At 46.7% G+C, this 22417-nt stretch overlaps 3 protein-coding genes across 19 annotated transcripts in view; all 3 read right to left on the bottom strand.

Annotated features, from left to right (window-relative positions):
• Positions 1-7341, bottom strand: part of EP400 (E1A binding protein p400) — a 47003-nt gene extending 39662 nt beyond the window's left edge. For 6 of the 10 annotated variants that reach the window (XR_004166819.2, XM_031592736.2, XM_031592739.2 and 3 more), the window contains exons 1-2: positions 7219-7340; positions 4401-5761 (exon numbers count right to left, since the gene is read on the bottom strand). Coding sequence is in view for 9 of the 10 variants with exons in the window: in XM_031592736.2 (XP_031448596.2) it covers positions 4401-5723 (1323 nt within the window). In the remaining variant the exon portion in view is untranslated. Of the gene's footprint in view, positions 1-4400; positions 5762-7218 lie in introns of all 10 variants that reach the window. The other 4 variants (XM_031592738.2, XM_031592740.2, XM_031592743.2 and 1 more) reach the window with 2 other exon arrangements.
• A 2388-nt stretch (positions 7342-9729) lies between these two features.
• PUS1 (pseudouridine synthase 1) lies at positions 9730-15191 on the bottom strand. Of its 3 annotated transcripts, none has more exons than XM_090120759.1 (6): positions 14971-15191; positions 14542-14727; positions 13947-14084; positions 13174-13276; positions 12203-12900; positions 9730-11114 (listed from the first exon to the last, which is right to left on the bottom strand). In XM_090120759.1, exons 1-6 carry the CDS (start codon positions 15160-15162, stop codon positions 11067-11069), a joined length of 1365 nt encoding a protein of 454 aa, XP_089976885.1. In that variant the 5' UTR covers positions 15163-15191; the 3' UTR covers positions 9730-11066. The 3 variants fall into 3 exon arrangements, with proteins under 3 accessions (XP_089976885.1, XP_031448610.2, XP_089976886.1); XM_031592750.2 differs by lacking the exon at positions 14971-15191 and adding an exon at positions 14819-14929; XM_090120760.1 differs by lacking the exon at positions 14971-15191 and adding an exon at positions 14809-14893.
• Positions 15192-16336: 1145 nt separating this feature from the next.
• ULK1 (unc-51 like autophagy activating kinase 1) overlaps positions 16337-22417 on the bottom strand; it is an 88365-nt gene continuing 82284 nt past the window's right edge. For all 6 annotated transcript variants that reach the window (XM_090120743.1, XM_090120739.1, XM_090120740.1 and 3 more), the window contains 3 exons: positions 21599-21756; positions 21259-21394; positions 16337-19451 (listed from right to left, as the gene is read on the bottom strand). In XM_090120743.1, coding sequence (XP_089976869.1) covers positions 19396-19451; positions 21259-21394; positions 21599-21756 — 350 coding nt within the window. In that variant the 3' untranslated portion in view covers positions 16337-19395. The remainder of the gene's footprint in view (positions 19452-21258; positions 21395-21598; positions 21757-22417) is intronic.

Raw genomic sequence — 22417 nt, 5'->3', positions numbered from 1 at the left:
CAGTGAGAACCTCTACCACATCTATCTACAGTAACCATTGCAAAAAAATATTATGACAACATAGCAAAGACAGAAATCTCCCAGAAGGATCTTCTAGTTTACTCACAGTTCTTTTTTTCACTACTTTTTAAATAGAAATTCTGCCAATGTAAGTTAAGCCTAAGGAAATAAACACCAGTCTATAGTGAAATCAACTATTGCAGCCAGCACCCTTTATCCCCACTGCCTCACTGAACAGTATCAATAATCAGACCATGGCCACCCAGAATGGCTGGGTTTCAAACAGTGCTTTCTGAGGTCTGTACATCTCATAGCACTTAGATTCTGTCAACAACTGGGAACTAATAACTTCCAATCTCCTTGCTGCTGTGAGGACATTTGTGGCTGCTGACACACACTTAGATGGGAATTTTGGTTTTAAAAACATCTGACTTGCACCCACACCCAGTGCTCACAGCTCACTGCCATATCACACTCAGCATGGACCAAGTTTTCAAGCGTTTGTTTTATCACAAGGCAAACACGCAACACATTTCAAGTTCCTTGGCCAATGTCTGGCAGAGCATAAGATGCATAAACATTTGGAGAACTATCCAAAATAAGTCACAGAAATGTATTTTATACAATGCTCCTGAATTAATTAACAAATCCTCCTAATGTGCTGCTGGAAATCAATGCTTTCTGAAGCACTAATGGGAGGAGATACGTTCTGCAAACTGCTCCAAATGCTGCTTTGTCTAATCCGCACTCTTACTCTGGATGAGCATACTCTGCCATTTTCAGGATGCACATCTACCTCAAGATTTTTCATTGGCATTTTCTGAAGTGCGTGCCTCCAGCTGTCTGCATCATCACCACCTAATTCAGGCCAGGCACTTCAAAGAGCAAAGAATTACGTCTTTACAAATTGCAGTCACATACCACTTACGTTAGACTAAAACTGTCCTAAGTTTAATTAAAATAACATAGTTCTCCAGAGGTCATGATTATGCAGCACGCTCAGTAATCATTCCAAGTGCTGCACTTACACACCCAATTTGAATGATGCTGATCAGGACAGATTATTACTCTGTAAACAGTTACAAAGACAAAGCCTGATGGGAAGAGCTGCTAACAGTTGGGGCTGAAGGGTATTATCACATCCACTCAGTTTTATACAATGCGAGCACATACTCCAGAACACCTCTGAAATGCTCTAATGCTTCTAGAAATACTTCTTTGTTGGTGTAGCCAGAGCCCAGATGTAAACTAACCACTGCCTCAGTAACCTGGTACAGTGTGACATACTTTGAACAGCCTAGACGAAGCCTGTGCACCTAAGGAGACTTCATGAACGTGTCAGCGTGGACCATAACAACGAGCTGTCAGTGAGAGCTGTCACTGTGCAATTCACTGCTGAAATGACACTGAGAACACAGTCTGCTTGTAATACATGAGTTGTCATCCACCCTACACTGCATTTAACTCTCCTTGTCCCAAATCCAGGATGAAGACAGTGCAGTCCGTACAGCTTGTGAGGCACAGGAGAGTAACTCATCATGGGACATCTTTAAGTGTGGGCAATTCATCTAAAAGGTAAACATTGTGGTTGCAGGGGAACCAGGGTATGGCTATGAGACTTCTCAGTCTGGGAACACAGAGCTGAGGGCAGCTGCATAAGCACACAGTTGCTCCACTTTGAAGTTTCTACCATCAATGATCCACAAAAAAAAAAAAAATCCTATTAGATTTTGACAGAATCTCCGTTTTGTTCAGGGTTCCTTCGTGTTAAAAGAAAAAAGATCTAAATAATGAAGTTAAACACTTCAGTTTCTTCTTTCCAACATCTATGTCAGAGCTAATGGAAAGGAGTTAGTTATTTAAAAAATAGCAGTAGAGGGTTATCAGCATTATTTGAAACATTTCATAGAAGGTATCACCAACACCTTCTCTAGTCATACTCAAAACCCTTAATACATAAAGAAAAAAAAAGAAAAAGAAATTTAGAAGAAATCCACAATTACAATGCCACAGACAAAAGAATCCATATTATCACTATGCAGAATGCACAAATGAAACAAATGCATTAGGGAAACAAAAGACAAACAAACCAAAGCAAAAACATTCAAGCTGAAAGTTAATGAAATAAGCCAGCAACCTGGAGACAAAGATGTAACTTCCTCAGAGCTTCATTAATATTGATGCATTTGAAGATTGCAAAGCGTTTTTGGTTTTGTTTAGATGATAAGGGATGGGCTCTAGGGAAAATTCTAATTCATCTAAGAAATATCAAATCTGAATGAAGAAAAAAAATCTGGGATGAAACTACATTTTAGAACCATTGAAAAGTACCTGAAATGGTTGCTGCTGGGATGAAAAAGCAGCAGAAACATTTGGAGGAAGCTGGGTTGCTATAGCGACAGGAGTACCAGTCTGCCCATCCTTTCCTGTCACAACCTTTACCTGAGAGAAATATTTTGGGAAAAAAAAAGAAGGGAGAATCATTTTCTTTTTAAAAGTTTTTTTCTTCTTTGTTGCTTTGTTGTTTGTTGTTGTTTTTTATTGGCTGCCCAGCACACCAGCAGGGCGGACGGCCCCTCACTGAAGAGGGGCTGACAGCCAGGCAGCCAGCAGCGTGGCTTGGGATGAGCTCTGCCTCATTGCAAAGAGCACAGCCGGTCTTGACTATCTACAGCAGCTTCCCACCGCTGCAAACCTTCTGTAAATCCAGTTTACATAAAACTGGATTTAAACGTGGTTTAAATTTCATGACTGCTGCTCCTAACAGACAACAAATCAGCATGACAGACAGTTTGAACTGAAGAGAGCTCCAACATTTATTCAAGCGATGAGCACAGCCACCATTCGCTCTGCCTGGAGCCGCCAGCGATCGCCCTTCCAGGCAAGGAATGAAGCGCTTTGCTTGAGCAGGAAGTGATAAAGAAAGGGGAGGGGGAAATAAAAGAGGAGACAAAAAAAAGAATACAAAGAACATACTCAAAAGAAGTCTTACTCTCTCAAAAGGATTCGTCGTTTGAAAACACACAGACTTTTGCCATTGCAGACTGCAAAATTCTGCAGCGTTAAACTGACAAACGGCCGTCACAAACAAAAGAGGGTCTGAACAGCACAGAGGGATGAAGCCTCAACTGATGTAAATTGTAGCAGTGCCACTGATTTCAGTGACCTTGTACAATTCACAGCCACCCGATTTCCCTCAAAACTCACATACTGTAGTTGAAGAACAAGAACACCCAAAAAACTGGACAAAATGCAAACCAAGTGAAAAGTCACTGGATTCCACTGTCAATAGCTTTGAGGTTATTGAATACAGAAAGAAATTGTTTCCTAGGCAAGAAACTTAACTACAAAACAATGAACAAATTAAACTTTCTCTATGATAATGTTAAAGTTCTGCACAAATTCCAGCAGGAGATGCAATCACATATAAAAGCACCAACGTCCCCTGAATACTCTGATTTCTAATAGATATTTCAAAGCAATACAAATTTCTTTATATAACTGGGTTTGTTTCATTTTTTACAAACTGGCATATCTATGTTCATATTTACTTCAGCAAATTTTTGACAGTATTTATTCGCACAGTGCCATCAGTTACAGCAACTGTTGCAGCCACTTGTCATGTAATTGGCCAGACAGGCATTGCTCCAGCACCCAAAGGCACCCTGTGCTGCAGTCAGGATCCACACAGGTAGGTGTAAACATGCAGGTAAAGTTGTACTGCAAAGAGGGCAACTCTTAGCAGCAAGCTTATTGCAAGTCATTTGCCAGTAGTAAACAGTGCATCCAAATTCTTTAGTTATTTTAAATCTTTGCATAAAATAACTAAGTTAATGTCCAAGTACAAGTTGGGTTTTATCATTCAGACTGCACTGCATGCACAAAGCTCTAAGACAGCCTAAATAAATTAATTTATTACTATGGACCCATGCACATTATAATTAGATTACTTAAGAGTTTTTCGCTGACCACAGCAACACTAAGCTTCAGGAATGTCTATGCTTAGAAGTAACAAGAACCAAATAAAGAGATTTTCTGCTTACTCTTTTTTGGTTTAAGTAAGTCTAGAACATGAAATTTAATCTACGATGCATTCATTCTGAAAGCTTAGAACAGCTTCCATAGTAAAGCCACCTATATTTGTGTGCAGGCTTACATACTAACTAGGACAGCGAAAGTTGCTTTCAGCTCTCTGTACTTTGCTTTTGCAGCTGATGGCATGCTCAAACCATCACACCAGCAAGCAGAATGGCATCCTCTCAAACCAACCATTTTAAAAAACTGCCATACTTCATCAATAAAAACCAAGTTTTCAGGTACCATCACACTAGCTAATGCTTTACAATTCAGGTGCCACAACTTCACCTGCTATTTTAATCCAAAATATTAACAGATCCTACCTCATCATTGATGACCTCAGATTGTTCTTCCTCTTCTTCTTCCTCTAGATCCAAGTCATTTTGCCTCAGGTAGGCTTGCAGGGGAACACAATGTTTCTTCTTAAAAGCTAAAAAGTCCATCATATTCCCTTGAAGATGTTGCAGGAAAAACAGTTCAATCAAGCATTCCTTAAAAGTTTCCTTAAGGATTTCCATTTGCTTGTGGTGGTGATCCAAACACTGCTTTCTCATTTGGGCAGTCTCTTGGTTGGCAGGAGGTATCTCCTCCAGTTTTTTGGGTTGTTTTTTCACTGCCGTATTAACCGTAGGTGTAAGAGGAAGACTTGACAGCCCCTGTGGCACCGTGGCCCGCGAAGGACTTGTGGGAGGTGGTGGCGATGTCATTCCAAACGCACCAGGCCCTCCAACTCCGGCTATTAATCCCCCAGAAGCCCTGTCGTAGCCAATGGGTCTGCTCAGCTGCTGTCCTTGAAGCACTTGCTGCTGCTGTTGCATAAGTTGTCCTTGGATAATATTGCTGATCTGGGGTGGCAAGCTCGTTGTCGTAATGTGGCCCGGGCTAGTCAAGGATTGCATGTTTGCCCCGCTAGCTACAGGACTTTGAGGACCAAGATGATGAATGGTGCCACCGGACTGTGAATGAGGTTGTGAAAGTCGGCGCTCCCTTACCGTAGCAGGTGTCCCAGAAGATGGAAGTTGCACCTGCGTTGCAGCTCCTTGAGCAATCTGTGCAATTCCCGGCCCTTCCTGATACACAAAGTGCCCACCATTCGAAGGACTCAAGCTGATTTGCCTCACAAGCACGCTGGCATCCACAAACCCTCTGGTAGGGCTCTGGCTGCACATACCCAAGCCGGGGCCTGGAGTACCTGCCCGAACGTTCGGTAACGTCTGCACTGGCACAGGGCTGGGCTGCGTGGGGCTCTGAGACTGAACCTGTTGGGGCAGCGGTGATGTGACCTGGATATACGATGGGGATCCATGCTCAAACCGCCTCTGCTGAGGGCTGAACTGAAAACTGGGCGATGTCGGGTTTGGAATTGGCAGCGGTGTCAGTGTGATCTGCTGGTTTCCCGAAGCCACCGGTCCGACGTTCTGCAGCGTGATGTTCACATTCTGACCAGCCACTGGGCTTCTACTCATTATAAATTGCTGAATTTGATAACTGGGGGACTGGGGTGCAGATGGACTTGCAGAAGGTGCAAAAGAAGCTGCAGGAGACTGGGGCAGATTTGCTTGTTGCTCTTCTCCCTCACTGCCCGTGAAGGACCTGGACCTCTGGAGCTGGCGCTGGGCATTCTGAGGACCATTACCATGGTGCATTCTCAATAGTATATGGTGATTTCTTTTTACAGAATACGCTGAAGAAATACATAGAAACAGAAATTCAGGTAAGGCAAATATCATTTGTAACTGAAACTCTTCAGTAACTACATGAAAGAACATGTTTTCAGTAAGAATTCATTTACCCCATCCTTGCAGTTATACATCTTCAGTCAGAACATGTCAAATCTATACTGACACAAACTCACTTCAATCTCTCATATGTTTCTCTAACTTCTCTAGTTGTTCTAACTAACAAAGTACTCTCGAATAGTTTGGAAATTATACATTCCTCCAAGCTAGCTAAACTGACCTTAAATAATAAAAAGTATATATTTTTTTATTTTCTTTGTAGCTTCAAGAATGAACGGCTTCCATTATCCCACGGACCTGCTCTTCTACATTTGTTATTCTTAGCACATCACTGTTATCACTGTTCACAACATTCAGTACTACCTTCTTCAGAATGCAGTACACTTGGAACATAAAGCAGGTTCAGTCAATGCTAACTACAAAGACGTCAACTGTGGACATACACTGTGTGACTACTGTTGGTGCTCTTGAAGAAAAAACGTGTCGTGAAAAATCTCCCCATCAAATAAACTCGAAGTTTGATAAAGCAGAGTGCCTGGTACCTTCCTCTGCCTTCCCCTTCCTTCAGAAAACCAACCCCATAACGGGATGAAAGCAAACGCAAACAGCATTTCATTTAAAGTGCTACTTATTGAGCCGATGTACCCAGACACCCAAAAATGCTTTGATTTTCAATTGCAACCATTGACCAAAACAAAACTCCGCTGACAGCACCGAGAGCTGGCGCGGCGCTGGGACTCGTGCAGCTGCCCGAGGAAAGAAGAGCAGCTCTCAGCGCAAACAGCCGCCGCGCGCTGCCTTCCCCGAGCCCGGCCACGGTGCAGCCCCGCACGGCAGCACGGCACTCGGCACGGCACCCTGCAAGGCAGCACCGCACTGGGCACAGCACTCTGCACGGCAGCTCGGCTCCCCGCACGGCGCCGTCCGGCTCCTCGCGCCGCCTCCACCCGAAGGCTGCACAGCGCGAGCGGCACCGCGACTCTTTCGTAACTCCGACATCGAGCAATTAAGATCCAAACGATACCGCCCGTCGCCAGTAACAAGGCCCTATTATTTTGATTATTACACCTCGGTCACACACTCGCGGCCGAACGAAAGCGCCCAATTAACTACGCGCTGATAGGAAGCGCGCTGCCAGGAGCGAGGAGCGCCTTTTGTGTGCGGAACCGGGGCGGGCCGGGTGCCGCGGGCCGGGTAGCGCTCGGTGCGGTCCTCCCCCCCACAGGCCGCGGCCCGTCCCGGCCGCCCCGCCCCGCGCGGAAGGCCCGTTCCTCCGCGGCCGCCCCCGCCGTCGGGACCGGACCGCCGAGCCTCGGGCCCTAGGCCCGCGGGACCGGAGGAAGGGGGGGAGGAGGGAGGAAGGCTGCCCGGCCGTTTTCCGAGCCCGGCGGGCCTCACTTACCGAGGGCGCCGGGGCCGGACTTTCCATTCGCTCCTCGGAGGAAGCGGGGGCGGGGGGGCGGCCGGAGCGGCAGCCGCTACCAGCGCCGGCAGGAGACAAACCGCGCCTCCTGCGCCGCGCTCCGCTCGCTGCGCATGCGCCGCCGCCGGAGGGCGGTCCGGGCCTGCGCCGATGTTCGCGCATGCGCGGTGTGGGATCGCGGGAGCTGCGGTGATGGCCGGGCGAGGAGCGGTGCGGCCGGGCAGAAGTACGTGATGTCGGCCGCCGCAGTAACAGCTGTGCTGGTGGAACTGGTGCCAGAGCGGCGCCGTAGGGCAGGGCTGGGCTCCTGCGTTCTCCTCACAAACATCTGGAGTTAAATGTTAGAGAAATAGCGGCTACAGAGCTACAGCTGAGGAGAGTTTAGAAAGAAGGAGTGACGGTGGTTCCTCTGTGTATCTCGAAGGTGTCCGTATCTGGGGCCTCCTGGAGGCTGGGCAGACATTTGGAGACCATAAACTTTCTTTCCTCTGTTGTTGCTCACTGCAGAATTTCATTTTCCTTCAGGGAAAAAATTAAAAATGCACAATACAGAACCAAGAGATGCTGTAAGAAGTACGACATGAACAACAAATAGCAATGAAAAACAGTAGGAACAAACAAACGGTCCTTGGAGATGTTGAGATCGATGAGAAGTTCATTGAGAAGTCGCACAGAATTGAGAAATGGCAGATGGACAAAATTCCCTGAAAAGGTCACACAAAGGCTCGTATCTTGCCTAAAACACCTGGGTGCATTTAGCACACAGCACTGTTATTACCACATGTAAGCATTCTGCAGCTTCTGGTAAGCACAAATTCCCACTGTGATCTTTCTCCCTCTAACCTAAATATGTTGCATAAAGCGTTAAAATAATTGATTCTGTTTAATTAAATCTCCTTCTAGACCGCCATTAGGAAAACAAATTCTGCTTCCCAAGAGGATCTCCCTCGTTCCTTCTCATTCCTTTTTTTTCCTTGAAGAGAAATTTATACAGCATTTCTGCATCTCCAAAGGCACAGGAAAGCTGCAGCTGCTACAAGGCATTCTGAACGTAACTGAACACAAAGTTTCGCTGTAAAGGAAGATTTATGACCAGCTGTTCCGTACAGCAGCTATCTGAGATTACCAGTGCTTGGTAACACTGTTCTCTCCCTCCTGCTCAGGCTGGGGGAAGAAATACCATCATCTGCAGCCTCAGTGCAACACAGGCCGCCTCTGTGCCCAGCCGTGGAGCTCCTCTGTGCTTAGAAAGCTTGCACTCATTGCTGCCCGATTCTTACAATTACACAAGACCTCACTAAATCAATTACCTTTAATTACAACGCTAAAAAACTTGCATTTGAGAGTGAACGCTTTACCACAAAGCGTTAAAACATGGAATAGGCACATCAGTGTTATTTTACAGCCTCTGGCATTTTTTTTTTCCTCCTCCAAACTGTCATCAAAACAAACTATAACTCCTATACCCACCCTCCCGCGGCCCGAGGCGAGGATCCCCCTCAGCCGCCTCAAGGCGCTTCCCGCCTCGCACCTCACGGCCCGGCTCGGCCGGCGCAGCGCCAGGCGGGACTGCAGCGCCCCCTGGTGGCAGCGCCCGCGGCGGCACTCCGCGCCCGACGGCCCCAACGGAGGGGGGCGGTGCGCCATCATGGCGCATGCGCGAGTACTTCAGTGCCAATGGAGGCCGTGAGCGGCCACGCTCCGGTTTCCAACTCTAGGAGCGAAGGTAGCGGGAAAGAACGGCAGCTTTCCCTCAGATCACGGCCTTCTTGCTGCAGAAGGCGCACCGAGACCAGCAAATAAAAAAAAAAATACACCTGCAAGAGTTAAGAAATAACCGTTCTTTATTTTCTCCAGAGACAATAAACAAATTCCTGATGATTTTGACTTGTGTCAGTTTTGGTGCCTTCGTTGTAAGTAAAGAAAGGGATTTGTCTTAGATTGAAGGAGACAAAAAGAGCTCTGGATAAAAGGTTTAATACAGGCTATGTCAACAGTATGAGTTAGCAAAGGATGTAAAAGAAAAGCCGGGCTCAGTCCCTCTCAGAACACCCAGTCTTGCTATGATAGAACAGAGAAAGGCTTTGCAAGAAGGATAAAAAGCTCTAATAAAAACCCATGTGAAACAAGGCAATCCCTTGTGAAGGACAGCTCTGGCCGAGAACAAATCCCACAAGTAACATCAGTAACCGCTGCACAGAGGAGCACAGGGCCACCTCCCCCACGAAGTACCTCCACGTTCCGTGCGGACCGTGAGTTCTGGTGCCCTCCTCATGCACATCCAGTCTGTGTCCAAGGCTGAATCAAACCAAAAAGACCACAGCCCTTACAGCCCTGGATTTGTCCCACATGAGCTTTCACAGCAAGCTGCCACACAACCCCAGCCAGGGAAGTTTGCTGAGCACATTTACTCAACTCCCAACACTCCGAGCCTGGTTCCACCCCTTTCCAAAGGGTCCTACTGTTATGGAAAGCAAGAGAGCTGCTGCCTTTACTCTTTTCTTTTTTTTTTTTTTTTTTTTTGTGCCTGTGTGTGTGTATATGTTTATTTTTGCTTTTTTCTTTTCCTTCCACCACCTTCAGAGAGAGTTGGCAACAAGAAACAGGACTCAAACCGCAGCTGGGGAAGAGAGAGGAAGAATTCCAGAGTATAGAGATTCTCAAAAGACAAAAAATAAAATCTGGTTCCCAAAGAAAGTCTTTAGGCACGTGCTTCCCATACCACTGCACATCCTCCTCTATTCTTAGCAGCTTGACAGAAATTAAGAATTCACACATACAAATCAAACGCAGGCTTGATTAAGCCCAGAGGAAGTCAGCACCATTCCTTTTACACATGCCAAGTTGATTCAACCCCAAATCCAGCAGATGGCTAGCTAGTTTCCATTTAAAGCAGAAATACTAAAACCAGCACCAATACATCTAGCAAGTCACCCCAGGGAACACAGAAACTTTCACGGTGGCACACTTCGAATTGCAATCCTGGCAATTAACATACATGTTTCTCCGTGCATCTAAAGGACAGCTCTGTGAAACAGCACCTCAGGCAGTGGATGCCTAACTGCATAGTAGGTTGGATCTACATTTTAAAGCCCTCCCAGGCATGAGGTCAGCAACAGGAGGAGGACACCTTTCAAATAAAAGGCATTGTCTTAAAGTACATGGTTCAAGCCACGTTACAAAATTAAGATCTCTCACTGAGCAAGGAATCACTTCTTTGAGACCTGCAAGCCTTGAGAAAACAAAAAGGTTGATTCAATAACAAAAATCTGTAGCAGTTAGCATGATAATGAATTTCTGTCCCATGCATATTATTTCATGAGAAAGCCACGAGTGACAAAAAATAAAAGCTTAACAGGATGATTAGAGATTAGAGTAATTAAAGGTGAAAAAAATGAGAAAAAAAAGTTCATGGAGTCATAACTTCATAAAAATAATCCAAAAAAAGTGTATTAAAATGTTTTGTCTCATCTTTATGTAGAGATTACACAGATTTAAAATACTATGTCCAGGTAAATGTGTAATAAAAACATTATTCAAATAGTGATTAAGACAACTTGCGTTACAAGAATCCTTTAGAAAGCTGTTTTCTCATCACACTATTTTCAAGTATACCAGTCAGGTGTATCAGTCAGTGGCACAGCCTCTCTTAGTCTTCTTCCTGCTGTTTTGTTTTTTGGTTGTTTTTTTTTTTTTCATTTTCTCCTGGGCATCTTGTTCTGTAAGTACGTAATCCCCTGCTTTACTGGATTCTCAGATCAGGAAGGCCACTTTTATGTAGACAGAGCTGTGAGCAGTATGGGTACCAGGTCCAACCACGCATGGACTCAGTCAGAATCACCGTCACAACCATCACTGCCTTCAACATCACTGTTCTGGAAAGTAAAATGGAAAATGGTTTGTCAGTATTTCATTTATGTGACATTGAATTTAAACATCTCCATGAGGATGAGTAAATGGGGCAAGATCCCAACTTCATGGCTTAGATCCATCTAACGCAACCAACTTCTGTGATGGTAGATGACACTTTTGATAGAAGAAAATGTTGTACACTGGACTAAACTCAGCAAGAGAAGAACTTGTCTCTGTTTGTAGCTGCATGAATATGACCTGTACAATGTGAGACATTTCGGGTATCTTGCTTGTGCTTTTCAACATGGCTGTATGCTTTGTATGTTAAACTCTTCCTCATACTCAAAAATGGCAGACAGAATTAAACCTGATGTTCTTCAGAGCACGACCATTATCTACATAAAATAAAGCTAACTTTAATGGTTCTATTAAGCAAAGATGGACATTTTCTTCCGAGTTGTACTACACAGAAACTTCAGCCCAGCCCATCATCCTCTTTAAGAACTGCCATCCCTCTGACCAGATTTTCATTACAAACAGAACTGTATGCTCACTTCAGGTCATCAAGCCCAATCCCCCACTGAAGCAGGGCTTGCTTCAAAAGTTCAGCTGGACTTGTTCTAATGACCCATTCTGAGCACACAGCAGATTTACTTAAGCAGCTCCTAATTTTCTCCCAATTACAAAGTTTTTCTCATGAACACAGCGTTACACAAAATGGGAATTAGACTGAAAACAAGGAAATGCACTGAGCCAATAGGAAATTGCAACCCCAAAACTAGTCTTTCAAACAGCTTCCCAAAAGCAAAAGCTGGTGCTGTTTCCACAACCTCTGTTGCTGGTGTATGACGGCAGCCAAACCTGCCTGTGTTTTACAGCATTCCTCCCTTTCCCCTTCTCAACCACCCCATGCAAAACCCCACTGAAGTAACACTTCTATCATTTGTTCCACCATCATCAAAAGCACAAAAAGTGAAGCCACAGAATATATTTTATACTCCAGATGACTGTCATCTTCCACAGTATAGGTGGAAAACAAAAATGTTCTTAAAGGAAAAGCCTTTTTAACTTAACAGCTTCCCTTAGTAAAAATAATGGCTTCAATCATTACCTTTGAATTTTTCTTGTTAGCTTCCATCTCAGCAGCAGAAGAGTTGAAGTCATGAATGGAGAGGGTGCTTAGCCAGCTCATCATGGACTTCTCCTCCCTTTCTGTGTTAATAATGGTAGGATAGATATACTGCTCTTTGAAAACAGCGATCTTCTCCTCCTCCTCCTTCCACTCCAGCGGCTCGTGCAGCCCATCATTTCCAAAACGTCTGTTGTATTTTTCAAAGTGTACTCTTTCCAAGACCAGACCAAGCCCAGGAGCTTTGGGGACATCCACTTTCTCCTCTCCCCAGCTGCGCTCTATAACAGACTCAGGAGCATAACCTTTCACAATAGCTATCACCAGTCCAATCATTTTCCTTATCTGGTGCATCATGAAGCTCTGCCCTTTCACTTTGATCACTGCGAATTCTATGTTTTCCCGCACAAAGGGCTCCCCGCAGTACATCTCCATTATGTATCTCCTGGCGCTGGGGTCCTTGGGTCCCTTCTGAGAAGTGAAGTTGTGGAAGTTGTGTGTTCCTTTATAGCAAGCAAGCAGGCTGTTGACTTTCTCAAGGGTCTCTTTGCTGAGTCGATACGCCTCTTCCTGCACATCGTGGTCTTTATGGGCAAAGGCAAACGTCGGCAGCATGTAGGCGTAGGTTCTGGCATCACATTTGTTCTTGGAGTTGAATCCCCCAGTGACTCTCTTCAGCCCTTATTTTAAAAGTGACATCAAGTTTTTGAATCAGTAAGCTACAAAACTGCTTGTGACTTCATATTCATCAGCAGATGTGTGCTTTTTTAAATAAAATGCAATCAAAAGATACAATTTATTTTATAGGACACCGATTTCATACCAGCATAAGAGCACAGATTCTTGTTAAAACTAAACCCCTTTTGAGTAAAATTACAACAAAAAGGGAGAGACTTTGCGCAGGAGAAGCTCCTCTTTGACAAGATTTTCTCTGCCCGTGCCAGTATCCTTACCCAGAATTCTGATATGAGAAGGAAGATGGTTATTGATCTTTTCTAAGATGTCATCTATTAGCCTGACCTTTAGCGACACAATCTGTCCAGCTGCAGACACACCCTACAAAAATCATAAAACACGGACAATTATGCACCTCGGAAGCTCCATGTTAGCACGTGCAGAACTGAAACAGCTGAAGAATGAATTTATTCCTTTTTTCTCACTGGTCATTTCAGGCTGAAGTGAGGCAAAGGCAGAAACCCAAATCGGAATGCTGCTGGAAGACCACGTGGTGCTGCACAGCCATCGAGCACTTCATCAATCTCACAAAGCAGAACGCTGCACTCCCCTTCAGAACACATCCCGCTATATTTGACGGCTGTTAAGCACCAGCAGTAAAGCAATGACTTGTACATAAGGTCAGCCGTGAACCCCACTTCAGACTTCACACCTTGATGTGGCGGGTTAAAAAATCAGTTTCTGAGCTCCGCATCAAGCGGGCAGCAGCAGCAGAGGAGCAGCGTCAGGCTGGGAAGCTGGAACAGGTGAATGGGAGGGAAAGGCAAACACACAGCTTAAGTACAAAGCACCAGCTTCACACGCACCATCTAACCAATACCCCACGACTTCTACGTGCTTGCTTTGTACTCAAGTTTAGCAGGGGATGAAGGGAGGAGTTTCAAATACTATTCACTGCAGATAGTATTTGCTATTGGACCTCATGCTGAACAACGCTTTGACAGCACTGGAGGGGCAGAGCCCGTCGTGTGAGCAGCCCTGTGCAATGTACCTTATCTGTCCGAGCACACCGCTGGAACGACATCTTCTTCATGTCTTCGCCGTGGTTTTCTGGGATGCAGCCGGACTGCACGAGGGCAGACACCAAATCATCTTCGATGGTCTTGAACTGCGAAGAGCCCAGATTTCTCTGAGAGAGAAGAAGAAATAAAACAAGCAGTAATTATTATACCGCTCTGAAAGACATCACCGAAAAGTTTTGTTGATTGAACATCACTGTGAAATTCTTAATCCTCCTGGCTGACAGGTGCTGCTGTTCCTACAAAGCCAACTCCTTCCTGCACAGCTCCACCAAAGCGCACTGAGAAAACACGTACATTCCGCTTCAGCCTTCGCTGTCACTGCAAGAGATGGGGCATTTCTGATCCCTCTGTGAAATGCTCCTGCAGTGGAGTTTTCTGGTAACTCATCCACCTTTGTGCACGAAGCAGAACGACGATGTACGGCTGCCGTTCCAAGCCCGTTCATTGCACCGGCTGCCCGCCCAGCCCAGCGCCCCGCCCGGCCGCTCCTCGTCCTCCCGGTCTCCTCCTCCTCCTCCTCCTCTTCGTCCTCCTCCTCCTCCCCCCGCCCTGCACACTCCGTACCTGCATGCCGTGGTAGCCTTTCCCCGAGTACGCCATCAACAACACAATCTTCCTTTTGGGCGTCCTTTTATTCTGCTCCTCCGCATCCCCTTCACCCGCGGCTCCCTTCAGCCTCTTGCCCTGCTGCCCGTTCTCCTCCGGTCCCTCGCCGGCCCCGCTCGGCCTCTTCGCCATGGCGAGCAGCTCCTGCACGGACGGAGCAGACCGCGGGTCAGAGCGGCGGCGGAGCGGCGCAGCAGCGGTGCGGATCCCTCCCCCACCCCGCACCCTCACGCACGTTCCGCGGTCGGAACCCTCCGCTCGCGGCGCGCAGCCCCCAGCGCAGCGCCAGCATCGGCCCGGCCCCGCCGCCGCTTACGGAGCACCGCGCGTGCGGCGATACGGCGGCCGGGCGGGGGCGGCGCTGCGGCTGCGCGTCGTGCTGCGCACCCGGCAGGTCTTGCAGCGCCCGGCGGTTCGTGGCCGACGAGCCCAGACGGGGAGGATAAGGGGAAGCAGCGCAGCACGTCCCGTCCTGCACGGGCACGGTGTCGGCAGGGGGGCTGCGCCACCCGCTCCCAGCTGCGCCGTCCCAGCTGGAGGAAGGTGCCGGCCTGTAGGGCACGCACGTGGCTCATACATCAGCGCTCACAAAGCGACGTGCCTCGTCTGCTCCCGGACGGGGAGGTGGAGCTCTGTGATCTGCCGCCCTGCGCTGAGCCCTGCCTGACCCCGCGCCTGCAGTGCGGCCGGCCTCGGGACTCGGCAAGCGCTGGCATGGGCAAGTAGCGCTGGGGATGTCGGAGTTTTACTCAGTTAAGCGCAACAGCTGGAGTCCGGGTAGCTAAAGCAGTCCAAAGGAGAAGCAAGCTCCGCAGTCCAGTAAGGAGCGGCTGGTTTTGCCCTCAGGTTCTGTAGCGCTGTGGAAGTGATGAGCTGCCAGCAGTGCTGCCTTGGAACGCAGCCCGCAGGGCTCCCAGATGGGTTGGGAGCACATTTCTCACAGGGGGTCTGAATGCTCCCTACAAAGGAAAGGTTATTGTCCTGTTTTCATTTGGGCCTTTTTTAACAGTGTGTTTTCAGACAGGCAGATGATGAGCGAGGAGAAATTCAGTGACATCCAGAGCTGCCCCAGCAGGGCTGGGGTCTGAGGAACATTGGTTATACAAAGGTTGAGTTAAAAAGACAGGAGTTGGTAACTTTAAGTGGAATAAGTCGATGTTATCGCCGTGGTTTAAAGCACATCCGCCCAGTTCTGCTTCCTTGATGTCACCAGGCAAGGCCTGACTGCTGGCTGCCCAGGGAGCAGCGCTGCTGACGTCCTTCCAGCTGCTAAATATAATGTGGGAACAAAGGCAGGCGCACTGAGAATTGCTTGGGATTGTTTTCTCCTGGAATCAGCAGCAGCAGAACGTCACTGTGAACGTGCAGAAAGCTGTGCTGTTCGCACTGTGGCTTTTAAATCATTGTGGCTTCAAGGTTCAGAGCTGCTACTCTGTTCTGTTGTTCAAGTCTTCCCAACCACAGCACTTTTCTCTCTTTGCTCTGCTGCCTGTGAGCAGTGCTGTGGGTTCAGTTTTCCCAGAGGACACTGCATGCATTAAAAGCAAAGACCCATTCAAGCAGTGTCAGCACACAGGTGTGTTAGGATGGATGCTCAGTAATCTCAATGGATGCTCCGTGGCCGCCTGCACCACTATGCAGGCTGAGCCAAACACAAACCTTACATGGCACAGCCAGAGCCACACTGATGGCTTACACAGATACTGAGAACAGGCTGCTAACAACTTCAAAACAATTTTATTTCTTAAATCGGTGTTGTACAATTTAAAGCCAAAAAAAAAAAAAAAAAAAGTCACACAAAACACAAATAAAAAACGTTGACAAAGTATCGGGCGTTACCTTATAAAGAACATCATCATACGCTCTCACAAACCTGAAGATACGGGTAATTAGGCTGAGGTTTCTTGAAATCTATTAAGACACTACACACAAACGCTGCAACAGTAACGAAGCCATGACAATAGCAAGAGGACTATGCTAGCAACTTCAACAGTGTTGGGGGTTTTTCCTTTTTTTTTTTTTTTTTTTTGCATTCCTTGTTGTCTACAAAGCAATAAATATTTTCCATCAAAAAAGTTGGTTTCACGCTACATGCACTTAGATAAAAAATAAAAGTCACCAAAGTGATGGCAAAATAAATCACCTGTCTGATCTTTTTTCTTTTTTTTTTTTCTCCTTTTTTTCCTAGTTTTTCTTTTTTTTATATATTTTTTTAAATTCAAGCACAGTGGCTAAGTTTCAAGTATTGAGAGAAAACATATATACACGTTTGTGTTTGTGCGCGTACATATCTTACACACACATACACAACTGCTATGTATATACACAAACACATACATATATATATATCGGTTGGAGGGCTGTAAACCACGAGTTTTTGGAGCAATATATATTCGTGTACATTGAATGTGGACAATTTCGATACATTCAAGTAATTAAGTACAGCTGGAAGGTTAGTGCTGAGCTTGCCACGTACACGGACCATGAAACCTGCGGCACAACCACGGAACCCGGGCTGCGTTCCTTGGCAGAAGCAATCAGTGCAGGCGTGGGACTGCAGAGGGCGCAGGCCAGCAGCAGGCGTGTGCACGGCAGGGCAGTCCTGGCTGAGAGCCTTCCTGCTGCGTGCGTGCCCACCTGCAGCACAGCCCTGTGCACAACCGGCCTGAGCCTTTTGGAAGCGATCTGTGTCTCTTCGGCGGTTCTGGCCACAGGCTGGGGGTCGTCTCCCGGTTGTTGTTTTCTCTGCCTTGTCTTTTTTTTCCTCCAGGCACAAGCAGAAGCGGCCGCAGAAGGAAGCGGTGGGCTGCGAATGCACAATGCAGCAGAGGCCCAATACTGACTGTGTGAGCTACGTTTAAGCCTCCCTGGTTGGGGGAATCAAAAATATTTCTTAATTTCCTTCTTGGCATTTCTACTCCGCGATCAGAAATATCCACATTGCCAAAGATGACGCCAGCTCAAGCCAATTGAGTTGCTCCTGAAACCACTGTAAAGTATCAACGCTGAACATGCCAATATCGAGAGGAAAAAAAAAAAAAGCAGTGAGGACTTAACCACCATGTGCAAAGTATTATTAAATCCCCTGAAACAAAGCCTGAGGTTTCGAGTTGCTTTCAAAGATCCTTTTCTGCCCAGCGCTACCAAAATACTGCCATGACTGATAAATTAAGACACACACATGCACACGCAGACAGACGGAAGGCAGCCGGCGATCCTCTCACACATCTGCTCACAGCATCCGAAGCCTCAACCAGAACTCGAGCCACTCGCACCTGCAGTCACATTTGGCTACAGAGTCTCCTGAAAAGAAATGCTGAACATTGAACCGAACGCTACCAGATCTCTTTATAAAAAAATGAAGCAGCAAATAAAACTTAAAAAAAAAAGAAAAAAAGAAAAAGAATCCATTTCCAATTGTGTGTAGGATCTTACACCTGTTCTCGAGCTCTTAAAAAGCACGGAGCTTCATACTGACTGTCCTTGAAAGAACACTTAAATAAAAACCCAAACAAACAGAAACATCTTGGTACTGCCAGACTGCGAGTCAGCGTTGCCTGGTATGGAGGAGGAACAGCACAGACTCCGCAGTGCCTCACACTCACAAATACAGTACAGTTAAATACGTACAGTTACACACAAACCATATATATCAATATATATTCAACCTCAGGAATACATATTAATATATGCACACACGTAGTGCAATAAAACAACCAGGAAACAAGGAAAGGAATAAAAAGAACAGCATTCCTAACAGTCGTGATGTTCCTGGGTTGTTGTGTGATGCAAAGTCAACTTCTGAAAGTTCCCATAGTGTGTAAAGTGCTCCTTTGATTCACAAAGCTAGTGTTTTCAGTTCGGGGTGAGGGCTCTGGGAAGGGTCTCTAGCAACAGCTGAAAGCAGGACAGCGCTACTGCTCCCTTGTGGTAGATATGTACTGACGGGCTGAACTGACAGCCAGGAGTCTTTAATGCTGACCCCAGTGAGCTCGGGGAACAAGGGAGGAACGGATTCGTTTTGGCTTCTGAGAAAGACAGGAAGGTTACGTTTTCTGTCGCCTCCCTGCATTCCGTGCAGACTCTTTCCCTGTGCCATTTGTCCACCCGCAGACAGAGGCAGCCCACGCGACAGCCACGGAGATGTGGACATCCCAGGGACAGCTCGCTCCCAGCCTCGCTCAGTACGTCTGCAGAAGGCAGCAGCGACTTCAGCCACGCTCAGGCAAAGCGCAGCTTCCTTCCTTTCAGCTCTGTACAAACTCCAAGGCTTCAGCGTGTATGAGATGGGATGAAGGAGACAGGCGGGGAGCCTGGGGCTGTCAGGAAGCTTGAAGGTGCCTGGCTGTCAGCTGGGGTAGGGGGAAGTACACAAACTGGCCTTAATTTCTGAATGACAGCCTCTAACATTAACTGAAGCCAGCAGTTTAGGCACATCCATTGCCTGCAATGGAGACAGCACTGGAATACCCTGTTCTTAAGCAAGTGGGCAGGCAGCAGTCTTATCCTTCGAAGTGCTGGGAAGAAGCAGACTGCTATCCTTCATCCCTGCTGCCAATGAGGGAAACCTTTCCACATCAGCTTCGTCTTCGTCCAGGCCTTTGGAAAGGGAAGCATTCGTGCTTCTACAGTCACACAGCCCCACAAAAGAATCTAAGACTGTGGAACAACTTCCCAAAATGCCAGAATATAGAACATTGAGCAGTTCATCCTCCAGGTGTCCTACTGCCAGAATTGTTTCCCACCACAGCAGCAGGCCATTGGAAACAAAGTGATCAGCTGGGATGAGGTGCATGGAGAACATCACTCAAATCAGGCGCAGAACCCCGACAGCAGAGCTGACAGCCTGCGCTCAATGCACAGTTTACCTAAGAGAAGAAAAAAACAAAAACACAAGAAATCAACTTTTCCTTTTCCTGGGAATATAGAGATGACAAAACATGCAGGAGATTTCGTAAAGAAAACAAAAAAAACAACTGTATTTTAGCAAGGCTAAGCATCCTGTCTAGAACCATTACCATGTACTGATTTAGACTACGTGAGGACAACCGCAAACATCATGCTGGGAAGGGACAGAACAAAGAGATGAATAGAGGCAAGAAGGAAAGCTGTGTGCTGTGAGTTCTGACAGTGTAATCAAACTGTTCCAAAGGACTATCATCCACCGCCAACAATTCATACAAGGCATGGTACAGCCTAGCAGTCACTGCAGATTCTCATCATCTGCACCTGACACTCTACCAAAAGCTACATGTTTGGTGGAATTCATACCTCTAATAGGAGGACTTGCTTTATTTCTGTGTTCATATCACTTTCCTTTTCAGAAAAATATCATCAAGTACCTGAGATCTAAAATTAAATGCATACACATTACAGCCTACCAGAGAACAACTCAATCAGGAATCTGGAACATTGGGTAAAACAGGGAATACCAAGATATCAACTGGGAGAAGAAATTCATTAGATGCATTAACTGCATCTCTGGACAAAAGATGTGATTTAGGTTTGCTAAGAAATGGTACAATAGAAACTACTTAGTATTCCCTATTCACTCAGCCCTCCAGTATCATATACCACCTGCCAATCTCCTTTTGCTCTCCTTCAGTGAGCCTCATGTGGACTGTTAAAGTTGGTGATAATTAACTGACTGATTGCCTGTGAGCGAGAAATCTCTCCTCTCATTACCTACCCAAGAGCTCTGTCCACAAGGACGACTGGAGCAGTCTGGCAGCACTTTGGATGCTGGCCCAAGAAATGCATTCACTAGCCAGCAGAGGGAGAGAGGCATGGCTTGCCAGCTGTGTCCTTTCCCTTCAGCTGTTCCAACACTGCAGTGCCACAGTGAACTGGTTTAGCTGTGACAGAGCAGAGCTGAGGCCAAGTCAAGCTGCTCTAATAAGCAATAGCTGTCTCCCACCCCTCTGCCTTCCTCCCGTAGAGAGAGATAACAAAGATGATTAAGCCCTGTCCAGAAGGGCAGGGAAAGTTCACTCTGAGCAAGTGAGGTCAGTCCTTTCCACTCTGCACACATTTGCTGCGGAGCCTCCCCTTAACAAAGACAGGGTGCAGAAGAGGTGACAGAGCAGCAGAGGGATCCATCTGTCTCTGGAAAAGGAAGCCAAGTGATTGCAAACAGGTAAAAGCTTAGCTTCCACAATCAATTGCTGAAAAGAAAAATACTCGTCTGCTGTCTTCTTAGCTTGGCCTGGGGAACACAGGTGAGCAGCTCCATTTATAAGAAGTGCTGGAAGGAGCCTTAGCTATGCTGCCTGACCATGTCTGCCTGACAGGTGCTGCAGTTTCATGTTCCCAAGCGCTCTGTGCAATCAGATGGATGGTTCCAGATGGAAACCAAACCCAGCCCTTTGCTGCTGCCAAACCACTTCCTTCAGCAAGTTCATTCATATATCAAAAGTTCCAACAAAACCCTGGCAATTGCTCTGCAGGACAGATCTCAAAATAGGGCTCAGGGACTTGCATTTCTAACAGTCTTCCAACTGTTAAAGCTGCACGAGGCCAGGCCGTTAGGAGCTAAAACAAATCAAGAGATCTGTGCTATGACCATCAGGACAGAGCCAAAGGAAAAAAGGGATACTGGGTACTAAAATTTCCGATCCATGCAGCTAGAACAACATGACATGACCTGGTGGGAAAAAAAAGTCCCTGAGCACTCACATTTATTGATGTTTTCTATGTCCCCCTGTTCAGTGATGATGTTCAGGAGCCCCTCCATCAGCAGCAGAGCCTTGTGGTATCTCTGTGCGCAGTCCTCTCTGTGGTGGAACATCTCATCCAGGGCTGCAGACTGGACCTGCAGGCAAACCCCCATGCAAAAGGTCAATTCCATACTAGATCCAGCTTTCCCAGCATGGTTCCTTAGCCTCCCTCACCCAACCTCCAGAGGCTGCACTCAGCATCATGAACAAAACCAGCTGCTAACACCACAAGTGGGAACTGTTAATGTTTGGCGCTTGTTCTGTGCTAGCCCTGTTCCCTGGCTCTCTACAGTTATTACCATTTGCACAGCATAGCTGAAGATGAGCTTCTCTGCAGTGATGCTGTTGATCTGATCCATGAGTTTCTGTTTGTCCAGGAAGAACCTCTGCAGTCTCATGTTGAGGCAGTGGCAGGATGAAACACTGGATTTATATAGCTCATTGAGCTTCTTCACAACTAGAATAAAAGACAGAAAAGCATTGGGCACCAGCTCCAGTTCTTCCTGTGACTCCCAACCTCCACGCACAGGACTCCAAACAAGTAACTTCTAGGCAACCAAGTTGTACCCAAACTTAAAACTGGCAGCAAAGTACCTGCTGCACCCATGAGGTCTTTTTCCTTTCCTTTGTCCCCCTGACCAATTGTCAGCCCGCACACTGCAACACCTACGTGCCTAGCTCACCCGAGGCCAATTTTTGTTTCCTTCAGTTGCCACAAGATACAGAACAGTTTGCATGGTGCAAGATGTACCACGTGTCACCAGAAGCAACAGACATGCCAGACACAAAGCTTCTGTTACCTGATGGGTGATGACATGCTGTGAAGAAGTACGTGACTCACATGTGCTAGCTGTTGGAGCTAAGTGTGGCTCAGCAGCACTAAGCAAGGGAATCTCTCCTGGGATAATGCTGTCCCAGAATGGAAAGACACCAATGCCTGCAAAAGGTCACCTCCTTTCCTGCATCACAACAGCTAGGACAGGAAGATTACGTGGCAGATAACCAAGAGTCAAGTATAATCTAAAGGGATTGAATAACAACCCAAAACAGCATGTGAAGCTAGCTGTACTGCTACACAATGTACCAACTACAAACTCCCACCATCTGATGAGCAAGAA

Source organism: Phasianus colchicus, chromosome 18 (assembly GCF_987193195.1).
Source record: "Phasianus colchicus chromosome 18, bPhaCol1.hap1.1, whole genome shotgun sequence".
Taxonomy (NCBI): Eukaryota; Metazoa; Chordata; class Aves; order Galliformes; family Phasianidae; genus Phasianus; species Phasianus colchicus.
Note: the sequence above shows the minus strand (reverse complement) of the source record. Positions and strands in the feature narration are given on the sequence as shown.